Genomic DNA, 26,155 nt, shown 5'->3' on the forward strand with positions numbered 1-26,155 from the left:
AAAATTCAGATCTGGTTCAGATTTGAAGAAGCATCGTTTTCTCTGCTAAACACACCCGCACAAACATGAGCACAAATGCACAAAACACACGTGTGCACATGCCCCCAAAAGTACACAAACCCACAACACGTGCATACAAGAACCAAATATATCCATGCGTATGCAAACAGCAGCCATGTATGTACACATACACAATACCCTTGCACTCAAACATGGACATACAACACGTGTGCAGAAACATACCCAAACAATGCACAGGCATGCATGCATGTACACAAACCCACACATTCATGCACTCACACTTAGGTTTCTCGTCCACACAAAAAAATTGTCTTCATTTTCTTTGTGCCTAGATGATTTTCTCCAGACCTGCCCCAGAAAACACGCCCAGTTCCTCACTGGGTGCCTGGGAATGTGTCTGCTTGGAAAGCAATGTGTAAACAGGATGAGTAATAGAAGCTGGTTCAGGAGAGTGAGTGTATGTGGTGGCCGGGGAGGGGGGATGTTTTGCTTTTGGTTCTAATTTTACTGAAAGGTAGCCGTGTGTTTTGGGAAGGCGCTTGGACAGCAGGCTGGGGCCAGCGAGCTCTTTGTTTTCTGCTGTTAGAGTTTGCTGCATGTGGGCTGATCTCCAGTAACCTGCCCATGACCTTCCCCACTTCGTGCATTTGCCTTAAATATTCAGGGCCTTGTTTTAAAAGGAAAGACCCTCCCTGCCCCTCACCCAGCTTCCTTTCCTTCGCTCTCCTTTCAATTCACCGGCCTTTTCTTTTCTGTTGCGCACCTCTTAGGAGCTGATACAGCCTGGATCCTCAGCTCCATCTCTCCAACCTAGCATTCTGGGTGGTATCAGCCAAAACGGGTCTTGTCCATTCCTGGCTCCTTTAGGGCCTGCCTGGGGGTGCTCAAACTGCTTGGTCACAGTTTCTTGCCATCCTGCCCATGATGCTCCTCTGTTTATCCAGCTAGAGCCCAGGCAAGGGCAGAGTAAGCTTCGTCTATGCTGGCCTACCGAGGCGCCTTAGCCCTTCCCTGGCGGGAGGGATGCTCTCTAAGGCTGAGAGAGGAGCTCAGTCCACACTCTCTGCCAAAGCATAAATCACCATAGGTTAGCCTGATGGATGGACAGCTTGATTGGTGTCCAGCCAAGTTGGATCGACAGACATAGAGACAGCCATGGCTGTGATAAGTAGTGCCACTGCGGTAATGTTTTTTGCCATGTGGAGACTTGTCCCTTGGGGAACAGGGCTGACGCCCACCGAACTCATTTCACATTGGGGCTCACGGGGGTACAGAGGGGGAAGTAGAGGGTGGGGGAGATGGGCCTCATCCTGACTGGAATCCTCTGATTGGCTGTTTGGTGTAACTGTCAAGAGTGGCTCATAAGGCTGGAAATGGGGAAACCCGTGGGACTCTTATAGGGGGCCGTCTTGGCTGGAACGTCTTGTGAGATGTGTAGGGTAGAGTGGGAGGTGGTTTGTGGAGGTGGCTGGGAAGAACACCATTCAGACTCATCCCGAGTACCCACCACACAACAGAGGACCTGGGCGCCTCATGGCAGGAAGCATCTCAGCTCCATTGCTGAGGGCTTCTATTGTTCTGCCCCTGCTCCCTTTTGCATTCAAGCGGTTCATTGTGCCTCTCATGTGGTTGGTTTATTAGCTCCTTTCCCGCCATGCCCTTAGCAATGCTCTGACGGCATACATTACTGGAGCAGTGCCTCTGGGAGTCAAGCAGGTTGAGTCCATAGGAGGAAATGGAGCAGCCTGCATTCCATCCCGGGGTGTGCCGGGGAAGAGTTAGAAGAGCGGACTAGAGCAGTACTGTTTTTCCATTGCTAGGTCAGTATGAGCCTCTGTCTAGCCAAACCCCAGAGAGGTGGATTTGTATTGTTATCCCTGCTGTACAGCTGGGAAACCTGAGGCCCGGAATACACATTGACAGTGCTCAGGGATTGTGAAAAAAAATTCATACCCCGAAGAATGCTTCCATCAAGCTAGCTACCATCGCGTGAGGAGGTGGAGTTCCTACAGCAGTGAAAAAACCCGATCTCTCGCTATAGGAGGCATCTACACTGCGGCATTACAGCAACACAGCTCCAGCTCCGTAACTGTGCCATTGTAGGGTAGACAGGGCCTGGGGTTCAGAGAAGTTAAGTGATTTGCTTAAGATCGCCATCCCCTGTGTGGGGAGCATGATATAGTGGCAGAGTCAGGAGACCTGAGTCCTGGGCCTGTGTTGTATAACACAGGACCATCTTTCCTTTGAGCTGTTTCTGAACCAAGTGGCAGAGCAAGAGAGCCCTCCCTTGATCCATGTTAAATGCCTGTAACAAATTCTGAAAGCATAAGAAACTTACCTAGGTTCATGCTTTGTTGCAAACTTGTCACTCCTCCCAGATTCCACAGAGGGGTTGCCAAGGTTCCCAGTGCCGGGGCCAGTTGGCGATTTTGCACCAAACCCCGGTAAAACCGACAATATCAAATGCAAACCTGGAAGTCGGGGGGAAGAGGGGAAGCATGAGGCCCTCCATGGGCTACATCCAAATGAAAAGTACACAGAGACCGAAACCCTGACACTCACCCAGTTCATCCCAAGTTCGAATGGTGGAGCGTGGGTGATGACAAGGAGGGCATTTTATGCCAGGAACTTCCATGCATCAGACACTGGGCATGGTCTTGTTTTCTCCACTAGCCCAGGGCATTCAGGAATCAAGTATTAGTGTGCATCTGGGACCCGTGCCACTGTAGGCCAGGCATGGGTGTGCAGGGTCGGATCACTTGTGCCACATGCTGCATCCTACACGTTGCACACCTTCTCCCAGTTGCAAGGAGTCCAGGCTGGACTTTCCACAGCCACCTGTCCCATGATGTCACAGCAACCAGCAGGAAAAGAAACCTCCGTGGAAGATGTTGAAACTTCAGCTGCAGTGCAGGGTTTTGGAGCCTAATCCCTTCCCACTTTTGTGTTTGAGCACCCTGGGAGTCAGTTTCTGCCCTTGGCTGGGAGGTTTAAGAATTATCTCCTCAGGGAGGGAGCCTCTTTCTTCACATTTGTAATCCTGTTATGTCTACAACTTCGCTGCCTGCCAGACACAATGGGAACCAGCCTACAAGGGATTACAAAATGGGATTGGAGTGCTCAGCGGGGAGAGGACACAGCAATCCTTTGTCTGCCTTGTTACTTGGCTTGAGAAGGCCTTGCTGTGTGATGCCCCATTGTGATGCCTCTTCAGGCAGAGGGATTCCCTAAGCAAGCTTCTGTGTCCATCTTCATAGAGCTGGCCTGTAAACAGGCCCGGCTCACTGGTCAGCCAGGCAGCCAATGAGACTTTTTGCGGCAGTGTCAGCATCTGAATTAATCAGATTGCCCAAACAGGCCTACAGGGGCCAGTTCGACTAGTGGTTAGAGCACAGGCTTGGGACTCAGGACTCCAGGGTTTCTGTTCTTGACCCTGCAGCTGACTTGACATGTGAACTTTGGGGAAAAAACGTCACCTCTCTAGCGCTGTTTCCGCCCACTGAAAACAGAGATAATATTTCCCTGGCTGCAGTGTATATCATAAGACTGAATGAATGAATGAATGAATGAATGAATGAATGGGCAATGGTGAAACATTTTCAGATGAGAGTTGCCATAGAACCACGAAGTATATTTCTTTGTGTCTGCAAAAACTTGTATTCTATTACTCAAAAAGCCCCGGCACTATATTAACATGGCATTCTGTTTATTAAGGGTCAGAGGGCTTGCTCTCTGCTCACTGATATTATTGAGATCACATTCAGGCCCAGCAGATGGTCTAGTGGTCTGAGCGGGGGACTGCCTCTTTTCTTAGATGGGTGTGCATCAGCAGTACCCCTGAAGCCAGTGGAGAAACAGTGCTGTGACATGGGTTGAAGAGAAGAATCCACCTGGGGAGTCAGCTGCTGGGTTCTCCTCCAGCCCAGCTGTGCAGCTCTTGGGCAAATCACAAAAGACAGTGTTTCCAGAAGTGTCCACTAATTTGGGGACTCCAGAAAATGGAGACACCCCAAATCAGTGGCCACTTCTGCAAATTTGAGCCTTCCTGTTTCTGGGCCTCATATTCTGCAGCGATAAAACTGGGACCACAAAGGTGGGGCCAGGCCTGGATTAACCAATGTGCACTCGGTGGACGTGCACAGGTCCCCCATCTCAGGGGGGGCCCTGACCACTGGCTGGGGGTGACGGTGCTGCCTGGCACATATGGTCACAGCAGCACTCAGGTTTGGCTTGGGTCATATAACCGGGAGCGGAGGAGAGGAGACGAAGGCCAAATTTGAGTGAAGGTGGGGGCCCCTCAATTTCCATAGTGCAGAGGGCCTCAAAATTCGTTAATCCAGCACTGGGAGACGATTGTAGATACAATCACGTGTCTAGGGCAGAAACAGCAATCACATGGACTCGGGCTTGGGGTTTCTTCTTAACTCCCCTCCCTCACCCTCAAATGGGTACAGTCTGAGCTGCTTCCCTGGCAGCCAAACACCCTGTCATGCGATTTCTCACCACAGCCTTTGAAAAGCACCATTAAGAGCCCTTCTCTTCCTTGGTTGGGGTTGTTTCTCAGGCAGAGTGACAGGATGAGGAGGGAATGGCTCCGTCTCCTCTCCACAGAGTTGGAGTCTATTTTTAAACATCCTCCCCACTCCCCTGGGACTGCAGAGCAGTTGGGGGTGTGGGGACACTGCTCACAGAACACTCCCAAGCAAAGTTGAATTCCAGTTCAAAGTCCTGAAAGAGCATGGAGCGACTCAGGGAAATGCAAGCCATGCATAGGAACCTGGGCATCCTGTGCTCACTGGGGTCCGTGAGCAAACAAACGCTCCACCCCACAAACACGTGCCATGCAAACACAATTCCCCTGTCACACACACTTCCACCCCACAAACACAAACATACAACTCCCCTATCTATCTATCTATCACACACACACACACGCACACACACACTTACTTCCACCCCACAAACACATACCATGCAAACACACAACTCCCGTCACACACACTTCCACCCCACAGACAACAACACACAGCACTCCATCTATCACACACACACACACACACACACACTTCCACCCCACAAACACATAACTCCCCTATCTATCTATCTATCTATCACACACGCACACACGCACACTTACTTCCACCCCACAAACACATACTATGCAAACACACAACTCCTCTGTCACACACACTTCCACCCCACAAACAACAACACACAGCACCCCATCTATCACAAACACACACACACACACTTTCACCCCACAAAACAAACCCACAGCTCCCCTATCACACACACACACTTCCACCCCACAAACACAAACACACAGCTCCCCTATCACACACGCTTCTGCCCCACAAACATACCATACAAACACACAGCTCCCTATCTCACTCACATACACACATGCACCCCTCCTCCACATACGCTCGTGCCACGCAAACCCACACTTTCTGCCTTATGAACACAAACCATACCCCCCACACACATGGACACAAACAGAACTCCTCCTCCCATACATGGATACATAAACACACAACCCTCCCACATTACCACACAAATAGCCCACATATAGAGTGGCACCAAAGTACATCCTTCATTCACAGACACACAACCTGCCTTGATTAATAATGTCATTATCGGGGTGGTGCCTAGCTATTGCCCACACACAATGGAAAGTTGATCTCAACCCCAAAGAGCTTGTGTAACACCAACAGACCCTGGTCATTGGCAGGCAGGATTGAACCTGGGATCTCTGGAGCTGAATGCATGAGCCTCTACTGCATGAGCTAAAAGCCACTTGGCTCTTAGCTAAGGCAGTGGCAGACTCATTAGTCTCTAAGTGGTCTCGGTGCCACTACAGGGGACAGACACCACACCCAGGAGCTGTGGGGGTTGCTGTTTCCTAATTGTAAGTGTAAGTGGATACAACAAACATCGAAGGCCAGCACAAGGTAACAGTGAGGCAACCGGAATGGGTGTTATAAGCAGTGGCTTCCACACACCAGCTGCCTCGCCGTTGTCAAAGATTTTGAGCCCATCACCTGTGGCAGGGGCGCTCTAAGGACGGGTTTAAGGACAATGGTTTAGTGGCCGTTCAGATTTTCACAGAGATGGCCTGGAAGATAGCACAAAGGCTTCTTAAGGGAAAGTTGGAGGATGGGCATCGTTAGCGGAACGCAGGTGGGGGCTGGCTCGTTAAGCATGCAGCATGATTGCTCAGGAGAGGTCCCCTCAGAATGCCACAGACGGGGTTTTAAACCACAACATTTCCTTTCTGTTTTACAGATTTCTCTACTCAAGTCAATTCCACGTCCCTGAACTCTCCGACTGGCCGGGGACCTATGGCCGCACCTTCCCTCCATCCATCCATTGGGCCAGGCATTGGCTCCTCGCTGGGCTCTCCGGGTCAGCTCCATTCACCCATCAGCACTCTCAGTTCACCCATCAATGGCATGGGTCCTCCTTTCTCTGTCATCAGCTCCCCCATGGGGCCTCACTCGATGTCTGTCCCTTCAACCCCCAGCCTTGGATTTGGAACCGGCAGCCCACAGGTAAGCGGGGAGGTGAGAGCTGTGGGCTGTGGGGGAGGAGAAGGGTTTTATTTACAAACAGTGGGAAATGAAAAGCATCTTATCCACATGGATTATGAAAAAGTAGCGATGAGTCCAAACCCAGACCCAGGACCAGATCAGCCAGTGAGGCCTTCTGATTCCAGATCCAGTTCTGAACTACATGGATGGGATCCATCGAGAGCCGGACACCTCCAAACATGAGCAAGGTTCCCTGCGTGGTGCACCCAGACTCATGGAATTCTGCGGGGCGGTGGCTCAGTACAATCAGGGATGGGAGCTTGGCTTTACAAACCTTGTGCCTGGTTGTCCTCTCTTACACCAGACTCAGGCCATGGCTACACTGGCGCTTTACAGCGCTGCAACTTTCTCGCTTGGGTGTGAAAAAAACACCCCCCTGAGCACTGCAAGATACAGTGCTGTAAAGCGTCAGTGTAAACAGTGCCCCAGCGCTGGGAGCGCGGCTCCCAGTGCTGCAAGCTAAATCCCATGAGGATGTGGAGTACGTGCAGCACTGGGAGAGCTCTGTCCCAGTGCTGGCGCTGCGACTGCACTCACACTTCAAAGCGCTGCCGTGGCAGTGGTCCCGCAGTAGCGCTTTGAAGTTTTGAGTGTAGCCATACCTTCAGCCCAGGGTACCACTGTGGATCCCAGGGGCATGCTCTCGAGTTGCATCCGTGTGTGTGAGAAGAATGTCAGCCTCCGGCATTAGTGAAAGACGTCACCCGAAAGGGACATTGTCAGGCTGTTTGGCTGGGCTGCGATGGGGACAGAGTCACTTGGCCATCTAAAAAAACAGTCCTGGTCAACAGCAAAAATCCACCTGAAAAGCCGAATGACAAATACAGCTGGTGCTTCTCCTAGGAGCAGGGTGGGTGCAAGCACATTTGGGACCCTTTGCAAAGCTAGTTGATTGATGTCAGTGGAACCGTCCCTGCTAAACACTAGTGTCTCTGAGAGCAGAAATGGGACAACTGGATTCAAGGGCTTCCATCCTTGGATGAGCCAGGAAGAGAATGGGAGACAGGGCCAGCTGGGGACCTGCCCTGCTCCTGGCACACATTGGAGCAGCCTCGAGGCTGTTTTAATATCTGTGCTCGTGCTGGGGCAGTCCCATTCTGTAGGTAAGAAGAGCCAGAACTGTCATATGCCCCCAGGCTGGGTATAGTGCCATTCTGGTGGCCCAGGTTCCCCCCCCCCCCGAAGACTTTTCTGTATAGTCCCTGTATACTGCTCCCTCTTGTCTCCCAGGCTGAATGTCCCTTGTCTCCATTGAATGTCCCTTGTCTCCCAGGCTGAATGTCCCTTGTCTCCCATGGGGGAGGGAAGTGCTGGGGTTTGCTGCCTGAAGATTATGTAAAAATCTCCAGCTATAAAGAGATAAGCCCCTTTTTAAAAATAGCAAGAGCTGGGAGAGCTGCCTCTAGCCCCTGCCACCTGTTGCTGGCCGGCTGCGTATTTCGTTGAGCAAAAGGGCAGATTAAGGAGTTGGCTACCACCTGCCGCTCGCTGCTGCTTTATTTATTTCATAGCCTCTCTGGGAGTCAAACACCTGCTGGCACCTTTATTTTTATATCAGCCTGATTTATTTTCTGGGATAACCACTTTCTTTGCTGGGGATGCACGGAGTGGCCTTTTGCGCATGCCTGAGATGGAGCTACAGAGACTAGGCCCCTCTGCCCCCCCCAGCTCATTCATCACCCTCAGGGCTCCATCTTTGTGCCCCAGAGGACAGCGTAGGGGTGCGGGAATAGACAAGAGTCCCTCTTTGGAGCCTGTCCTAAATCAGCCCGAGTCTGCTGGAGTTCTGTCAGCACTGACCGTCCCAGCATGGGAATGCAGACCTTGTCCGTAGCCATGTGTCTGGTGCCGGGTAGATCGGTGCCACGGGTGTCAGTAGCTATAGCTACATAGTGAGAAATTCATCCCTGCCCAAGTGCGGGTACGTGGACAGAAGGAGAGCAGCGTGTGTCTGTTCAGGGGCTGCTGGGGCCACTGTGGCCCCACCTAGGGCAACCAAAACAGCTGCTCTGATTTATGGACCCTATGGGGCTTTGCAGGGTTGCAGAATTGCCAGAGCACATGCCACATCCCCTACCCCTGCTCCGAGTCCTCCTCCACTCGGCCAACCCCTGAACCCACGTCTCCTGGCTCCCAGTCTGGTGCTCTGTCCACTGCATATGCCTATCCCTAGGATGGTGTCAACACTGAGCACCTTGGGTAGACAGGCTGCCTTCCACTTTAAGGCCAGGAGGGGAGAACTGAAACAACACTTCACAACTATCTGCGGCACGAAGCCAGGGCAGTGGGAGACACGTAACAATGCGAGTGTGTGAGCAGCGAGCGGGAGAGAGTGAGAGGTTGGGATGGGAAGGGGCGACATCGCCAGAGTTTCAGTGACACGCCGCGGTTATTTTAGGAAGCAGAGATGCACGAGACAGAGGAACTGAAATGAGAAGCAACAGAACAGAAAAGGGGAACTGAGAGCGCATCAGTTGGTGCTTAGCAGAGCCCAAGCATTTACCCTGACGGTGTACCAAGAGTGCCTGTCATTTGCTCATGGTCTGTCTTAAATGGTTTTCCTGGAGGAGACAGTTAAGATATTTTCAGTCTAATGGCTTTTGCCATCTGTCCCCTGTCTGTGAGCATTAGGTCCCCGTTATCGTTACGGGCAGAAGGCCCTACCTGAGCCTGCAGTGAGATGGGAGGGAGACAGTTCCCATCATCACAGCACGGAGAGGGCAGGCAGGCAGGAGAGGAACGCGATTTCCCTTTGTTGTCGTACCAGTCCACAAAGCGCCGGGGTTAATGAAGCATGTCCCCCGCATTGCAGAGTGGAGATGGCACTGATGGAAGGTGGTTTAAATCAGATGGCAGATGCCACTTGCCATCAGACGACGCCTCGTTAGAGCTGGAAACCTAGCAGAGCAGAAGGACACCAGGAGGATGAGGTGTGCCGGGCGAAGAGCCGCGAAGCCGCATGCCTCCCAGCCCCGCTCGCTCTCCTTTGCAAAGTTTGTTTTGTTCTCTCTCCAATGGAACATTCTGTCCCTAATGAACATACGCTGGTGCCCATAAGCTTTGTGGATGGGGCTAAAGAAAGGCCAGGGGCTGGGGCAGCAAGGGTCTTCCCCAGATTTTCTGTAGTGCTGGGCTGGGCCAGGGCAGAATGTTTCAGGAGGAAGGGAAATGGCGTTTAGGGCAAACAGGGCTGTAGCTTCCAGCTGCATCCAGAGGGCAGAGCTTGGCCTCCCTGATCTCTTTGGGGAACTTGAGGAGCTGGTAGCACTTGGCTTAAGCGCTAGGCATAGTGCAGGCAGGGGTCATGCTAGTTTCCCATACAGCACAGCTTTGCCAGTACCCCTCACTCTCCCCTTCAGCTCACTCTGCTATTCCAGTCCTCTTGATGCACCTCACTTCTAATCTGCACTGCAGTCTCGGCCGGCTGTTCCATTCTGGGGCCCCCTGCACAGCTCTACTGATCTGGCCTGCAACATTCCCTATTGTCCCTCTTGTGAATGATCCAGAAATAAAAGGGAGGGAGCAAGTCAGTCCTGCTGGAGCAGGATTCGTGCCCCAAATGCCCTATGTGTCACTCCAGTATTCTAGAGGGTAGCAGTGCTATGCCTCACGCTTACTGGATTCTGTCATCCAGGGATCCCAAACTGCTTTTCAAACATTCTAGCCTCGGAGAGCACCCTCTTGTGAGGTAGGTACCATCACCTCTGTTTTAGCAATGGGCAAACAGAGTACTGAGAGGCCAAGAAGTCTGCCGCAGGCCACGCAGAACAGGATTTCAGAAGATCCCAGGGCAAGGTTAGTGAAAGGGCTCTCTCTTGCACGTGCACGTGTGTGCATATGACATCAAAAGGGCTCAGCATCCAGCCGTTTCCATGGTGAGATCCAATGTGTTGAATTCTGATGAAAATCCGGTCCGATAGTGAGTCCCTGGCAGTGCCAGGAATTGAACCCAGGAGTCCTGACAAACAAATCAGGACTTAGCTCTTTTTAAAATATGTATGGGATTGTCATTTTTTTCTTGACAACCACAGGAATCTCTGAAGAACATATACAAGAAAGAAAGAAAATCACATTTGAGTATATTTTCATAATCCCTTCTTCTGCTCACTTGAGTGCCATTCACAGACCCAGATGCAAAGCTGGAGAAGCAGCAGCAGCCTGTAGGACTGCGGCAGACCTCCCCCCAGGCATTTCTTGTAGCAGCTCTGCAGATGCCTGGGGGAAACCAGGAGAGATCAGACACCGAGTTAGGCTGTGGCTACTCTCTCAAAGCTATCTCATTCCTTCAGACACGATTTATTCTTTTCAAGGCCATCTGTGGACTCTGCAGCGGTTTTTAGACCTGGCTGCTACCAGGCCCCAACAGAGAGGACCCGGATCCCCAGAGCTTAAAACAAAGTCAATAGTAGAGAGAGGAATGGAACCCAGGAGTCCTGATGTGCAGTAACTTGTCCTAATTGCTAGGCAATGCTGCCCACTTCCACTGTGAGCTAACTCAAAGCACTTCCTTGTCATCGGCCTTGTGGCCCTCCATTGCGCTCACTGAGCTGAGTTTGTGCTCACCAAAAGCAGAACTAGGTTCCATTTGGCGATGAGGGTGAAGCTTTGGGCCAGGCTGGCTGGTTTTCTCACTACCCCAGCTTCAGGTTTTTGCTCTGCAGCCTTAAACCCAAGAGGAAGAAGCAGCAGGCGCCAGGGGAGAGTGTGGGAACCAAGAGGTGCACGTGTAGCCTGCCTGTGGTTTTGGGCAGCTGCTGAAAGAGGAAACAGAGGTGGTTCCCATTCTCGTGTGCTGACTCAGCAGCTAGTTGGGGCTTCTGCTGATTCATGGGGGAACACTCCCTGTATCAGTTTTGGGTCCCAGCCCCTAGGGGACAGGCAAGCAAAGAACCAAGGACTGCTGACCCCAGCCATGTGCCAAGGGGGACAATGGTGCTTTCCAGTGGATCTGCCCTTTATACCAGCCTTCCCTTCTCTGCGTATATTAAGCCCCTTTGCCCTCTGCAGTCACACTGCTCCAGCCCCCCAGAAATGCTCAGTCTGATAGTGCTAGTCTCTCACCCATTGAAGTCAGAAGGACCTTTGGTTTCTCCATGGAGTGAGTGATTAGCTCAAACTAGGGGGGCACTGAGATCAACTGGTGACTTCTCCCCTGCTTGTCGAAGGTGCCTGCTGCCCAGCCATCCAAGTGGAGTCTGCTGTCTGGATTTTCTTCACTGCTCCTGGTGGTTCATACAGCTAGAAACATCTCTGATCACCTTCGACTGTACCATTCTTCTCCAGGGCAGACCTAGCAACAGCGATTCTTGCTTTGGAACCTGCAGCCTGGACTACTGTTGCAATGTGCTCCCATCTGGGCCTGATTCTAAAGGTCACGCCAGAAGCTGCAGCAGGAAGTGGTGCCTCTTAGACAGGATGAACGTGAATGCCATAATCAGAGATCCTTTGGTATGTTGGTTGCCACTCAAATTCCAGTCCTCTCTTCATTTCCAAAGCCTGGTATGGGCTTGGAACAGACTATCTCAGTGAGAATTTGTCTGTCCGCTTCCCATAACACACCAGAACATTTTGATTGAGGAGCACAGGTTTGAATTTGCACTGATCAGAGCTGGGGAATTACTTCTACAGGAGACCAACTTTCACCCCTTCTCTTTCAGGAGCTCTATAAGATACAACTCCAGATTTAATAAATGTGTCAACCCCACCCCCCCAAAAAAAAACCCCAGAAAACAACCCAACAACTGTGTTTGTTGTAGGCCACTCAACAAGCATTGGAGAAACCTGAGCACTGAAGAAAGGCAGCTTACTGGAAGGGTGAAGAAAACTTTCATCTTCAACAGGCAGCTGATGTTGTTTGACCTTATTAGGGTACCCAGATGTTGTGGTGATGGGTGCTGTCGAAAGATGTTTAATAATCATCAGCTGCATTTTGGAATCGGACCTATTTTCCTATAAGGCGCTGAAGCAAACTGTTGGGTCTGATTGTTCCTAAATCTTAACGAAGATTCAAAGTGTGGATCCTTATCTAATTCATAGGTTTTAAAGCTGGAAGGGACAATTATGATCATCTAATCTCATCTTCCAAATAAACCGGGCCATGAAATTTCACCAAGTGGTTCCTTCATCAAGTCCATAGCTTCTGGCTGAGCTAGAGCCAGAAAGGCATCCAGTCTTAATTAAAGATGTCAGGCGATGGAGAACCCACCATGTCCTCAAGTAAAATCAGCTCAAAGCCTATGGCGAGCATTTAACAGAAGGACCCAGGGAAACACAATTTTTAGTCCTGAGATCCAAGCCTGCTTTACTCCTCCTTTTCCTCTCCCCCATTTTGGAATAAAAATTCAGTACTGTGTATTTTGGGGCTTAGGGTGCTATTAAGAAAGAGGAGATCACAAATATTCTGGGCACGCTAATACAGAGACTCCCAGAAAATGAATCTTGCACTCAGTAGCATTTCTGTTTCAAATTCCCCCCCTCCCCTGTCTCTCAAGGACAGCTGCCAACAGCACAGTTTGAACAGAACAGAGAAGAGATTTTCAAGCACCCTTGTGTTCCTAGATTTTTACAGCAAATGTGTCAATCAGCTGAAAGGGAACAGTGGAGTGGTTCAGCAGAAGTCTTAATGGAGACAGGATGGGGAAGAAGGGATGATCAATCGAGAGAGGAGACCACGTCAGCTGATTCAGGGAGAGTGTTGGAGGTGGGCAAGACGGGAAATGCAGATTTTGCCATGGGCATTTGAGGAACCAAAAGTGCAGGATCATTCATGAGAAGGGGACTGAATATTGTAGAGAATGGGCAACATATGAATGAGCACCATTGCCCTCCACTGGAGGTAATCAGAACAACTTTGCTGTATGTGATAGGCCCTATGCTTCTGCCAGCTAATGGGAACTCCCCTTTAGCCCCAGTGGGAAGGACCTATGGCTTCGGAGCAGTAGGCCCTGACTTCTACCCCGACTGAGGCTGTGACGTCCGTGTGGCAAAGTGGTAGCTCGAAAGTCCTAGTGTACAGAGGTTTTACTCCATAAAAAATGTCTGCATCTGAGTTTTGTATGACCATCGCAGTTAATCCCATGGAAATCTGTCTGTGTGTCCATCCCTCTGATGTCTTTCCATCTGTCTATTATCCATTTAGGGGTTTTAGCTTGTACTCATCACCATGGTAACTGAATGCCGTTGAAGATTCTTGTATATCTCAGATGAACCTGTGGATCCTCCTTACAGAAGTTCATATATTCTTATGTCCTTACCTCAGAGGACGGGGCCCAGAGGTCCTAAGGACCTGTCATTTCCTCAGCAAACCATGCAAGGCTTTTGGGTGGGGTAGGGAGGAGAATTAAAACTCTCTCTTGCGGGTGGATTTACCTTGCTCCTTTCTGTGGTTATTAATCATCTGACAGACACGCTCCCTCGGATCACAGATGTGCAGCATTAAAGGCCAGAAGGGACCATTGTCATCCTCTAGTCTGACCTCCTGCATAACACAGTCCATAGGACCTCCCTGGATTAATTCCTGCATGAAATCCAATAGCAGTGGTTGAGCTACAGCATATCTTTTAAGAAAAACAAAACATCCCCTCTTGATTTTAAGTATTTCTAGGGACAGAGAATCCATCATAACCCTTGGTAAGTTCTTCCAATGGTCAATTACCCTCACTGTTAAAATTTACATCTTATTTCCGTTCTTAATTTGTCTAGCTTCAATTTCCAGTCATTGGATCTCATTAGATATTTGTCCACTAAACTGAAGAACCTCTATTACTAAATTTCTTTTCCTCATATAGGTATTTCTAGACTCATCAAGTCACCCGTTAGCTTTCTAGTTGGTAAGCAAAATAGATTGAGCTCCTGCAACCTATCACTAGCAGGCCTGCTTTCCAATCCTTTCGTCATTCTCATGGCTCATCTCTGAACCCCCTCCAATTTATCAATAGCCTTCTTGAAGTGTGGACACCAGGTGTGAACACCAGTACTTCAGTATGAATGAAACCATCAGACTTACCTTTTTAAACCAGTGCATGTCTCTAGAGAGGGAGCGGATGTTTTGCTTTAATGGAAGAAATGCAGAGAGGGCAGAAATATCGTGAGAACTCCAGTGTTCTCCATTCCTGCATCTATTGCAAGGCTGGGAGAAGTCTCGTGTATTAGATAAAATACTAAGGGCCAAATTCTACACTCAGGGATTCTGGGGTGTGTCTGAAGTAATTCTGTTGACTTTAGCAGTATTTCCTTGGGCTGACACTCGAGAAACTGAGAGCAGAATTTGATTGTAAGACCACATGTCTTGATCCAAAGCCCATTGAAGCTGATGGAGAGACTCCCATTGACTGGAATGGCCTTTGGATCAGGCTCACAGTGCCTGAACAGAATCTGAACGGTCATCTGTGTCTTGGGGGTGGAGGGTTGTGTGGTGCTTTCCCAGCACAGTGGATTGAAAAGCCATGGGCTGTGCATCGCACCAGGCATTTGATCAGCCTGATAAGAGCGGGAATCCTCCCTTCCTCTCCCACCACATTACTTTCTCTTCGGTCCCTTCTGAGATGGACATGTACACATTCCGCCCTCCCTTCCCCACGCCATGCCGGTTGCTAAGATCCTCATGCACCAGGGACTCAAGCGCAGAGCAGTTCATAGCAAGAATGAATGAATGAGAGGCCAGGCAAAATATCTGCAGCGAAGGGGATTTGGTGGTGGTGCGGCCGGGGTTGGTTTTTCAGATGTAAGTTGGCTATTTCCCGCTGGTGTTTGTGACACACACAGCCTGGAAAGCTTTGTTTCCTTCGTGATGGAATTTTGCACAAAATGTTTTCGCCACCCAGGTGATTGTTAAAAACAAAAGACGACTTTGGTGTGTGAGATCCCTAGTGCTCATAACAGCAAGGATGGACCAATGGTTAGGGTGCTAGACTGGGACTTGGAAGACTGGGGATCAGTTCCCTGTGCCGTTGTAGACTTCTTGTGTGGCCTTGGGAAAGTCACTTAGGGCAGTGGTTCTCAACCTTTTCTCATTTGTGGACCCCTACAAAATTTCAAATGGAGGTGCGGCCCGTTTTAGAAATCTAAGACATAGTGGGCATCCGCAGACCACAGGCTGAGAACCACTGACTTAGGGTATGTCCACAGAGCAATTAGGCACCCACGGTTCACCCGTGCCAGCCAGCTTGGGCTAGCCGGGCTCAGGCTATTTCACTTGGGATGTTTGGCTTCACAGAAGTGTAGACGTCTGGGCTCTAGGACCCTGCAAGGTGGGAGGGTCCCAGAGCTTGGGCTGCAGCCCGAGCAGGAAATGGACATAGCAGTGAAACAGCCCTGTGAGCCTGAGTTGGCTGGCACAGGCCAGCTGTGGGTTTTTCTGTGCTGTCTACACTGCAGCTGGGAGTTGTAATTCCCAGTTTGGATAGATGTACACGTGCTGGCTTTGACCAAGCTACTGTGCTAAAAAGAACAGTGAGCCTCAGTGCCTTGGGCTAGCTGTCTAAGCACAGTCCAGTCCAGAATCCTGGGCACCTACTTGGCAGCTAGCCTGTGGCCACACGGCTAGTTTTAGGCACTAGCTCAATCAAAGCTAACATGTATACGTCTGCCTGAGCTGGGAATTATACCTCCTTGCTGCTGTGCAGACGGACCCTCCAGCTCTCTGTGCCTCAGTACCACATTTGGACAATGGAGATAATGGCACTGCCCTGCCTCGCAGGGCTGATGTGAGGAGATGTACATTAAAGATCGTGAATTACTGTAGTGATGAGGCCCGTATAAGTACCTATGATAGATGGATGGATAGATAGATAGAGGGGGTGGATGGGGATAGATAGATAGATAGATAGTATGGAGGAGGATAGGAGTGACAGTGCTTTCATCTGTCTGTCTACTGCAAAATCATTCCAAATCACCACAGTCACGTGGTCTGCTGGATTAAATATCATACTTTACATCTCTGAGTTCTGTTCCCACCTCTACCCCGTACTGAGACTTCATAATACTTTCCATGTATCTAACACTTCGCAAGGGATACATACTTTGAAGCTAATGGTTGATGTGTTTGATGCTATACATCCAGGGAGCTACCTAAACCTCTCTAACCTTTTCTGACTGACCCTGCTGGGGATGGAGTAAGTAGAAGAAAGGGGACAAGAAAGAGAGAAGTGAAGGGGATTTGCGGAGGGAACATAAGAAGAAATTGAGACGAGGGGACCTACACAACCCCAGATCCTTAATTCCAGCCCTCCAGCATCTGTGACCTGCAGCCATTCACTAAGTATCTTTCCCTTCAAGAGAGAGTCTATAAGATGGTCTATAAATCTCAGGGTCTAAATCAGCCAGACTGTGGTGTCCTGGTCTTCATCATCCATGCAGGCAATCTCAGCCAGGGTGCTCCCACATATAATCACTGCAAATCATTTTCTCTGTTCTGTGTCCTGAGGCGGCATTAGGGGGAATCTTCCTAACACATTTAGATAAGGGCTCTCCTGCGGAGGTGGGCGGAAATTTGGCAGCAGGAAAGGAATTTGCTTTCCCATTAAATCAACCAGCAACAGTGGTTTATGGGACTAGCTTCTTAGACAGTGTCAGCTCTTACTGCTTCCCTGGCTTTATGGAAGGATTCGTTGGACCCCTGGCCCCTTCCCTTGTTGTAACATGAAAACTGTGATCTGCGTATTCACAGAGGCAGGATTTTATCCTGCTGCAGGGATGAGTTGCCCTTGTCAGCTGATTACAGTGGGCTTCGGTGTTTGCTGCTCGCTCTTTTTCCAGGGCAGTGGATTAGTGATCTCTGGAGATCTATGTTCGAATCCTTGTCTTGGCTCATAAGATACTGGGTATTTCAAGCTAGCATCATGCCTACTAAGGACATTTTCCATGTCACACCCAATTTGGTGCAACCATTCAGTTTGGTGCAATTGTCAGGGTGGGGGTCGAGACTGGGATAATAGAGAATAGAGTCAGCTCTGAGGTTAGTGAGGCCCTGTCTGGCTTCTTCACCAGCTGTGAACGGTGCCCAGATCATCACATTGGTTGAGTGTTCAGTTGCAAGAACTTTGCATCGGTTGTGGCTCCTATGAATAGAGCCCTGCAAATCCGTTTCATATCCGCAGACTGTTTTGGCGGATGTGGAAACAACTGCGCAGGGCTCTACCCAAAGGTCCCAGCCTCTGGGGGGTGGCTCCCCCCACACGGGCTCAGCCCTGCAGGGCCCCTCACCTGCTGACTCCGCAGATCAGGGGCTGCTTGGCCCTGCCTGCAGGGGTGGCGTGGCGGCTGCTGCTGGTCACATTGCGAGCAGTGGGGTCTTGAGGCTACAGCCAGGATCCTGGCCGGGTGGGGGGCGATGCCCGAAGGGACCAGCCCACACCCTGGGCTCTCTTTCTGGGTTTCTGGATGGCTCTCTCCCACCCTCGTTCTCAGCGCAGATGGAATCATCCACAGCAGCCAGGCGTTCTCAGCTTCCTATGGCTGTTGGTAGGGGTCTAGTACAGGGCAGTCACATGGTCTAATGGATAGCGCTGGCAGCACCTGGCCTGCGGCATCTGGCTCAGACTGCCGGGTGGGCGCAGTGTGCTTGGGGCTGGCAGCCATGGCTGAGGCTGGACAGCAGGCTGGGGTCACGGCTGTCCAGCACCTGCTTGCCGCGCCACTTCCCGTCCAGCGGCTCGGGCCCTTCGGGTAGCGTCAGCATCCCCACCATGGCTCACCCTGGCTGCATACCCAGCCCACTAGCTCCTAGGCCCGCCCCTGGCCACGGGGATTGAAGCGAGCGCCCCACCTCTCCACTGATGCAGCATGCGCTGTTGCTACTGGGTGCTTTTGCTCGCATGGATCAGATTCATAACCCTCTCTCCACTTCCAGGAATGAAAGCGGATCCCACTCTGGAGAGCATGACTTTGCCCATTCTCTGCAGATTAACTGAGGGCACCCCTAGTGGCATTTGGAGACATCTGAGCTCGGGGTGAAGGGCCATACCTGAGTCGGAGGAAGCCACGGTTATGTACAGCACCCCCCTGCAGCTTGCCTTTGTCTTCTGCTCAATGATAATCACTTCCCCTGTGTTTCCCTCTGCACAGCTCAATTCTCCGATGAACCCCATCAGCAGCACAGAAGACATTAAACCGCCCTTGGGACTCAATGGAGTTCTTAAAGTGCCAGCACACCCCTCAGGAACCATGGCCTCCTTCACCAAGCACATATGCGCCATCTGTGGGGACAGATCTTCAGGTAAACCCCCCCAGATGGCAAGTGGGGGAGGGAATCTGGGAGGTGGACCTTGGTGGAAGGAGAATCCCCTTTCTTGGTCTTTATTTGTTAGGGTTAGGGTGAGGGTTAGGGTTGTCCAGCAGGAGCATTCATATATCTTAGCCCCCTGGGCCAAAGCAATGCAACACCTTGGTTTTACCTGGCTTCTCTCCCCACCTGTGTCCTGCCTTCCTGCCTGGGAGAGGATATGCAGCATGTACTCTCCCATCAAGGCACAAAGAGCTGAGTGGTCTTGTGATCCGGCTACTGGGAGCAATCACTTTAAAGACATCCCTCAGCTTCTGAAGGTACCACAGGAAGAGATAAGGCAAGTGCAGCATCCAGGACGAACCTTTCACTCTTCCATGCCCAGTGTTCTGAGCTATCCCAAACCTTACCCTCCGAGCGTCTCCTTCCCCTGCACCTGGAGATTGATGGCCGACCAGCTAGGGCTGGAGCAGCAAAAACGGAGCCTCAGGAAAATGCAGGGGGATGATCCCAATTAGCAGCCCTACCTTCACCCCTTTAGCGGCTATGCCGAAGGAGATTGGATTTAATTGAGTGGCAGGGCTGTGTGGAATATCCTCTACCACAGCTGAAAACAAACCAAAGCTAGCTTTGGTTTGAGGGTGCCCATATCACCACTCTGCTCAGAGCAGGTTCACTCAGAGGGAGACTCGGCTTGCAGACCACCCCAGGGAGCCTGATCTGGTATCGCAAGCCAGGTGAAACTTGGCAGATTCCTCTGTGTTCAGAGAACAACTTGGTATGGGGAACAGGTGAAGTTTTGCCTCAACCTCTGCATAGCCGCTGGTTGCATCATTAGATATTGGAAATTGGCTACCACTGGAGCAGTGCAGCTCCTCCTTCGACCGTAGCCTTTTTATCCCATATTCTTCCTTCTCCCGTGCTTTTGTCCTGTGATGACCTTCTCAGAGAGTAGCAGTTCAAAGAGACGCTTCTGATTGATTCTCCCCACTCAGTAAAATAACTTGTGTTAATTCCCTTTGTTCTCATGTCATTTTAACTCTTATCACAGTGGGCTCCCTGCTTGTCTTTCTCTCCAGGCAAATTTTGCTCTCTGTTGTGCCCACCTGACTATATTGGAGAAGATGGTCTTCACTTGGAAATTAGGTTGTGTTAGAACATGACTGTGGCTCATGATGTTAAACATGATTTGCAGCCCGTTTGGACAGGGACATCTTGTCATCTGGTTGTGGCAAGGTCTGTACTTCCAGTTGGGTTTGACCCACGACCAGTGGACATGATGATAAACATGATGGTTGAGGCAGGTTGCCAGTGCAACATGGGGGAAGCTTGCCTGGATGTTGTTGTTGTTCTGTGGATGAATAAAACGTGGTCAGGACCTTGTCCAGACAGGGATGTCTAGACTGAGCTAGCTAGCTTGACCACATTAAACAGTCTAAAACCCTAGGTGAGACAAAGCAATTGTATATTAGAACACGCTAATTTGGCCAAGATAAAGCCTGACCCCCCTTCAAATCCTAAGCTAGACAAGGCCTCGGGTAATTAAAAAACCCAGAGGAGAAGTAGTAAGAGGGCTTGGGGGAGGGGAGGGAGGGAGGTGACCTGTTTGTTGCTCAGCGGGTCTGCATGATTTCTGTGTTTCTTCATCCCCTTCGATCCCCTGCAGGTAAACATTATGGGGTGTACAGCTGCGAGGGGTGCAAAGGTTTCTTCAAGCGCACAGTGCGGAAGGACCTCACCTACACCTGCCGCGACAATAAGGATTGCTTGATTGACAAGCGCCAGCGGAACCGGTGCCAGTACTGCCGGTATCAGAAGTGTCTGGCAATGGGCATGAAGCGAGAAGGTAAGGCAGACAGAGCAGTGACCTCCCCTAAGCACGCAGGCATGGTGCAGTGGACCCAGCGGGTGCTCAGGTACACGCCTCCTTCCTGTTTCTAGCCCTGCAACGTAACATGCACCAAACGTGCATTTAGCCCCTTTTGTTGCTAATTGTGAATGCAGCTAGGAATCTATGTCAATGATCTCACTATGGAATCGCTGCTCCTGGGTCCTAACCATGTTGTTTTCTGCTACGTAAAGGGTGGATTTTTCTCCCCTGTGCACGTCTCTTCTGCATATATTCTATGCTCGCTCGACAGTGACTAGTAGCAAGGTGCAAGGCCATGGAGGAATCAGGCCAGATGTTATCTGAGAGGAAGTTGTTGCCTTGAGTAACTCACTTAGTTCCTTCACCAGCAATAGAATGTGTCTGAACAGCTTCCATTGCCAGAGTGCCGCTTTGATTTCTCATAAAGAGCAGCATCCTCATCAGATTCTTCTGGCTACCCAGGGCTAAGCAAGGTTACACTCCGTGGCATGATATTACTGAGTGTGAATCTGCCCAAGCAAAGCTTCAAAGGTGCACGCATGGTGTTCGTTTCAAAAGGGTGAAGCAAAGCAAGAGCGGGTAGCAGCAGATGCTGTTGTCCAGTGGCATGGAGGAAGGCAACAGAAAAATATAGATTTGCCTTGATTTTAAAAATCTTTCTTTTCCCACGTTCAGAAAGCTGTAAAGCCCATATCAAGGGGTGAATGTGGGACTAACATTTTTGGTACAAGGCTCTTGGATTAAATATATGTTGGGTGACAAGCCCTGTAACCTGGTCTGGCCCATCCTTTTACAGATAACCTGATCTGAAATGATGTTAAATCCTGGGAAATTGGTGCCGATTATTAAATGGGACACTGTCAAGATACAAATCGTGTGTGTAATAAAATGCTTTCTCTGTAGCACTTTAGATTAGGAAAACTGGAAGAATGTTATCCGCCTAGTTTATTTCTCATGTACAAGCCTGAACTAGGCTGGCTAGTTTCATTTTCTCTTTATAGTCATCTTTACTTTTGATTCCTATAAACTTGCCCTGTGCTGTTGTGTTTGAGTTTCCAGTATTGTTGAAACTCTGTTTTTTCCATGAGGAAGAATAATCATGACAATTTTTTTTTTAGTTTTTGTAAAAGATTTCCCCCTCCTGAAATTTAATTTTGGACTTGACAATGACTCATCAACGCTGCGTTCGTTGATGTGTGCTTATGACTGGAGAGCGGCTATGTGAATAATCCTCCACTGATATCACTCCAGTCACTGATATCTGCACTCATTACATCTTCTGTCACATCTGCTGTGCTGACTGGCACATAAATCTGCTTCTTTACTGCTCTCTGTTCTGCGGAGTCACAATAGTTGTGGGAGAGCAAAGCTGCAGGATGTGTCTCTTTGAAGAGCAGTTAGTCTTGTCTGGAGTGTTAGCTAAATAGGGCAGCGCTGAAGTTGTGTCTAGTGTTTAACAAACCCTGACATGCTTGATTTATGGGGTCATGTAAGGACGCACACATGCAGATTCTTCAAATGTCAAAGCCATCTCTGCTTGCGATGCTTTGGAGTTCCAAAGGCAACTGATTAAAAGGGTATTTGGATGGGGTTACGGGGAAGGGGTTAGCTCTCCAGAGAGAGCAAACTGCAGAGTACTGAATTCCTAAAGGGAACCTTCCTCACCCCAGCATACTCAACCCTGGGTGTCCGGAGTAGAGATTTTGGAGGGGAGTGTATTATGTTTTGCACCGAGGAGAGCTGGAAACTCTGGCAGATGTTCTGGGTTTTATACAAGGACTATTTTTTTTATCATGGGGTAACCATGTGTAAGATATACGTATATGGTCTTAATCAAACACAGAATGTACCTCCGGTATGTTTCAGACATGAATCTGTGTGTGTGTGTGAGAGAGAGAGAGAGACCCAAAGCCTTTTGTTTAGGGCGCTATAGTTTTAACAGGAATGTTAGAAATCTGAGCATCCGTCTCTATGCTAGCAACAAGTTTGCATCTTCCCCATGTCGGGCAGCGGCAGAAAGGGTGTGAGTCACATTTGTTTTCTTGTTTAAGGGGCAAACGGATGACAGCCCTCCCTCACAGTCAGACAAGAGGGCTCTACCTTTCGAAGGTAAAGCCAGCTTTGAGGCTGGTTTCCTGAGCTTCCCCCAATGTCCCCTGGGAATGCTGGCTTGACTGCACAGTAGGTGTGTTCCTGACAAACAACGGAGAGAAGGAGAGAGCACGCGATGTCCTGAATCAACCCTGTCTCTCGCAGAGCTCTGGATGACGTGTCAGAAGTCCAGAGTTGGCACTGAGTATAATAGATGCTGTCCTCTGAGCAGGAAGGAGAATATACTGTGAAAGACCTGGTGCAGGGTGCTCTTGCAGTGGGCAGGTGCCTGGGTGGGGAAGGGCAGTGGCCGGGGTCCGGATTGAGACTGGAGAAGTTCCTGGAGATGAGTGAACTGAGGCCCAGGAGGGGCCCAGTGGGTTCAGATCAGCAGGAAGCCTCGCTTAGCCTGGCCAGGGGAACTGGGCTGGGCTCCAGGGGAGTCGAGCGGTGGCAAGAACAGAAAAGGAATGGCTTTCTCCTGGGACGGCTGAGGGAACTCTTTGTCTTGCTGTGTCTTAATAAACCTGGTCCCAAGAAGGGGAATGTTCCTTGAAGTGTGGTTGTGTGGGCACCCATTAGCGAGTCAGAGGGGAAACGGAGGCAACACCCAGTGGGGGTGGGGCCTGCCGCAGTTGCAGATGGATTTAAGTGAAATGATTTGATGCTCAGACGATGGACCCAGCTGCTTGCCCATGGTGATCTGTGGCTTTTCTCGCTTTCTTTCTGTTGGCTCTGCTGAACTGACATCCTGTAAATCAGGTGACTATTAAATTCCTACAATTATGGCAATTGCCCAGGCAGTGCCATTGTAAAATTATAGGTCCATTAATTAATTTCTAAACGGCAGTGGAATTCCCTAGGGAGTGCATACTGTATGCCATCTGTGTGAGGACTCTATTAATTCATCTTGATTAACATTATCACAACGTATACCGAATGAATCCATAATGATCAGCCAATTATTTAAAAGTGTGACAGATGGGACCTCCGTAACCCTAGAACTGAACTCACGCACTACTGGTAGACTGATCTTATAGTGCAGTGTGTATATTATGGAGGAGTAGGAGAAAGTCTTTGTGTTTAGCATATGTGATTAGTAGACGTTTGGGGCTAGATCTTCAACTGAAGTGAATCAGCATAACAGAGCTCTATTGATTTCCATTGAACTATCCCAAGTTGATCTGACCCATAGTAAAAAGCTATTTGGTGCCATGTTGATAACAGACCTGGATTCTGTTCTTGGCACTGCACTGTGATTCAGTTGCCCTCTCTGTGAAATGGGAATAATAATACTCCTTTGTAAAGTATTTTGAAGTCTGTGGGTAAAAACTGTCTATAAGTGAGCCATCCATCTGGCTCAGATATACAGTTGCAAGAAACATCTTCTGCCCATTTTGGAGCAGTCTTTTCTCTTTTTTTATTCCTGAAAATAAGTTGGATATGGTTCTGGTTTTCAAAAGTTCATGGATGCATTTATGCATGCAGACTGCACATGCAATTATTGACAAATTTGCTCATGCTGTTGCTGCAATGGAGAGAGGGAACTGACCATTTGCATGTGAGATACGCATCTGGCCATTTGCCCACAGACGCATCAGAGACCAAATGCATATATAGGTGCAATAATTGTGTGAAAAGAAAATACATACATATTTTCCACATGCAACTCTGAGCCTGCATCTTTGGGAATGAGGCCTTTGCTGTGAATTGGTTCCCTTCTACCCATTTCCCATCTGAGACCTCTTCCCAACTCACTTTTCCCATTGCTCATCTCACCTACCAGCACCACATTCCAACATCTGCTCTTCTTCACTGCATCTTCCTCCCTCATCCATTGCCTGCTCAATGTGACTCGACATCATACTCAATAACTGATCTGTACGGTCATGATCTCTCTGATTCTCCTCCTCTCCTCGTCAGGTCTAGTTTTGGCTGAAGTTCTGGGCTGGTTTAATTTGTGTGATCCAGCCCCATTTATCCATTCTCCTAATCTAAACAGCTACATCTTATTCACAATAAAGCCAGTGATATGGGCCTTAATTCCATTCAAAATATGTTGCTCCAGAGACCACATTTATGGCAACCGAAATAAATACTTGATTCCTGTCACCCCAACGGTATTTATATGCCAGGGATGTGCAGTAAAACCCTTTTACCAAGATCTCTTGCTCTAACAGAAGAATAACACAATGGTAAATCATTTCCCACGTGGGGAAGGAGAATAATGTTGTGACCCAGGGAATCAATTGAGGAGTGAGAGAGACGTAAGACACACTTCAATAATGGAAATTTATGCAAGAGGAAAAACCCTCTTATATAAATAGCTGAGGAAGGAAACATGCTTATTTAAGGAGCCTAAGTGCAGGCATGCCATTAACCAGCTGGTGGAAGACACAAAAGGGGACGGGCCCTAAGAATCCCTCTGTCAAAGAGTACTCAGAGAGGGAAAACTTATGGGACTGAACTCAGAGGAAGTGCAAAGAGCCTCTCATGATAGACAGAGATGTCAGAGCCTTGTTCATGTCCTAAGCAATGTCTGACAGCATGGTAAGGATTCAGAAGCTCCGCACTGGGGAGCTAGCTTAGGAGAGCCTTTGTTTTATATCACTGGCTACAGCAGAAGGCAAGAGGGTTGATGTTTAGAATGAAAAGGATCGAATTGTCTGTACTCTGGGCTTGGTGTTAAAATTTAAGGCTTATTATTAGTTATTAGCTATTAGTTTAAGGGAGGAAAAGCATATAAAAGGAACATTTCTTCTGGCATTTAAGTCTCTTCTCAAGGCTGCCTGTTGATAAACTTAAGTAGGATATCGATGCTAATATCCATGGTGCACTTGCCTTATTGATTCCGAGACACAGAAGCTGCAATAAATGATTAACTGAGAGTGTTGTTTGCCATATAAATTACTGCCAGCGGCACAAGTCTTTGTTTTCTGTACTTTGTCTTCCGTTAAGTATCAGACATTCACCAAAACTAAGGTTCCATGCAGAGAGCTTCACCAATGCGGAGGATATTGTGATGCGGTTAGTGATTTGCATCAAGTAGTATAGCTCTCACTCCTTGACATCAGTTTTTGATGCTTGGAGAAACAAATTCAGCCCTGAACTCTGAATTGAATCCATAATATACATGCATGCACACACACAGTTCCCTGGTGCTGCCAGCCTGGGAGAGGAGGTGGCATTGATGGAGGAATGAGCACTCAGCTAATGACTGCTGCAAAGAGGTATCAAGTATCAGAGGGGTAGCTGTGTTAGTCTGGATCTGTAAAAGCAGCAGAGAATCCTGTGGCACCTTATAGACTAACAGACGTTTTGGAGCGTGAGCTTTCGTGGGTGAATACCCACTTCGTCAGACGC

At 49.4% G+C, this 26,155-nt stretch overlaps 1 protein-coding gene across 2 annotated transcripts in view; it reads left to right on the forward strand.

Moving 5' to 3' along the window:
- RXRA (retinoid X receptor alpha) overlaps window positions 1-26,155 on the forward strand; it is a 228,971-nt gene that overhangs the window by 143,580 nt on the left and 59,236 nt on the right. For both annotated transcript variants that reach the window (XM_032767609.2, XM_032767610.2), the window contains exons 2-4: window positions 6,307-6,572; window positions 18,675-18,825; window positions 20,498-20,677. In XM_032767609.2, coding sequence (XP_032623500.1) covers window positions 6,307-6,572; window positions 18,675-18,825; window positions 20,498-20,677 — 597 coding nt within the window. The remainder of the gene's footprint in view (window positions 1-6,306; window positions 6,573-18,674; window positions 18,826-20,497; window positions 20,678-26,155) is intronic.

Source organism: Chelonoidis abingdonii, chromosome 24, assembly GCF_003597395.2.
Source record: "Chelonoidis abingdonii isolate Lonesome George chromosome 24, CheloAbing_2.0, whole genome shotgun sequence".
Taxonomy (NCBI): domain Eukaryota; kingdom Metazoa; phylum Chordata; order Testudines; family Testudinidae; genus Chelonoidis; species Chelonoidis abingdonii.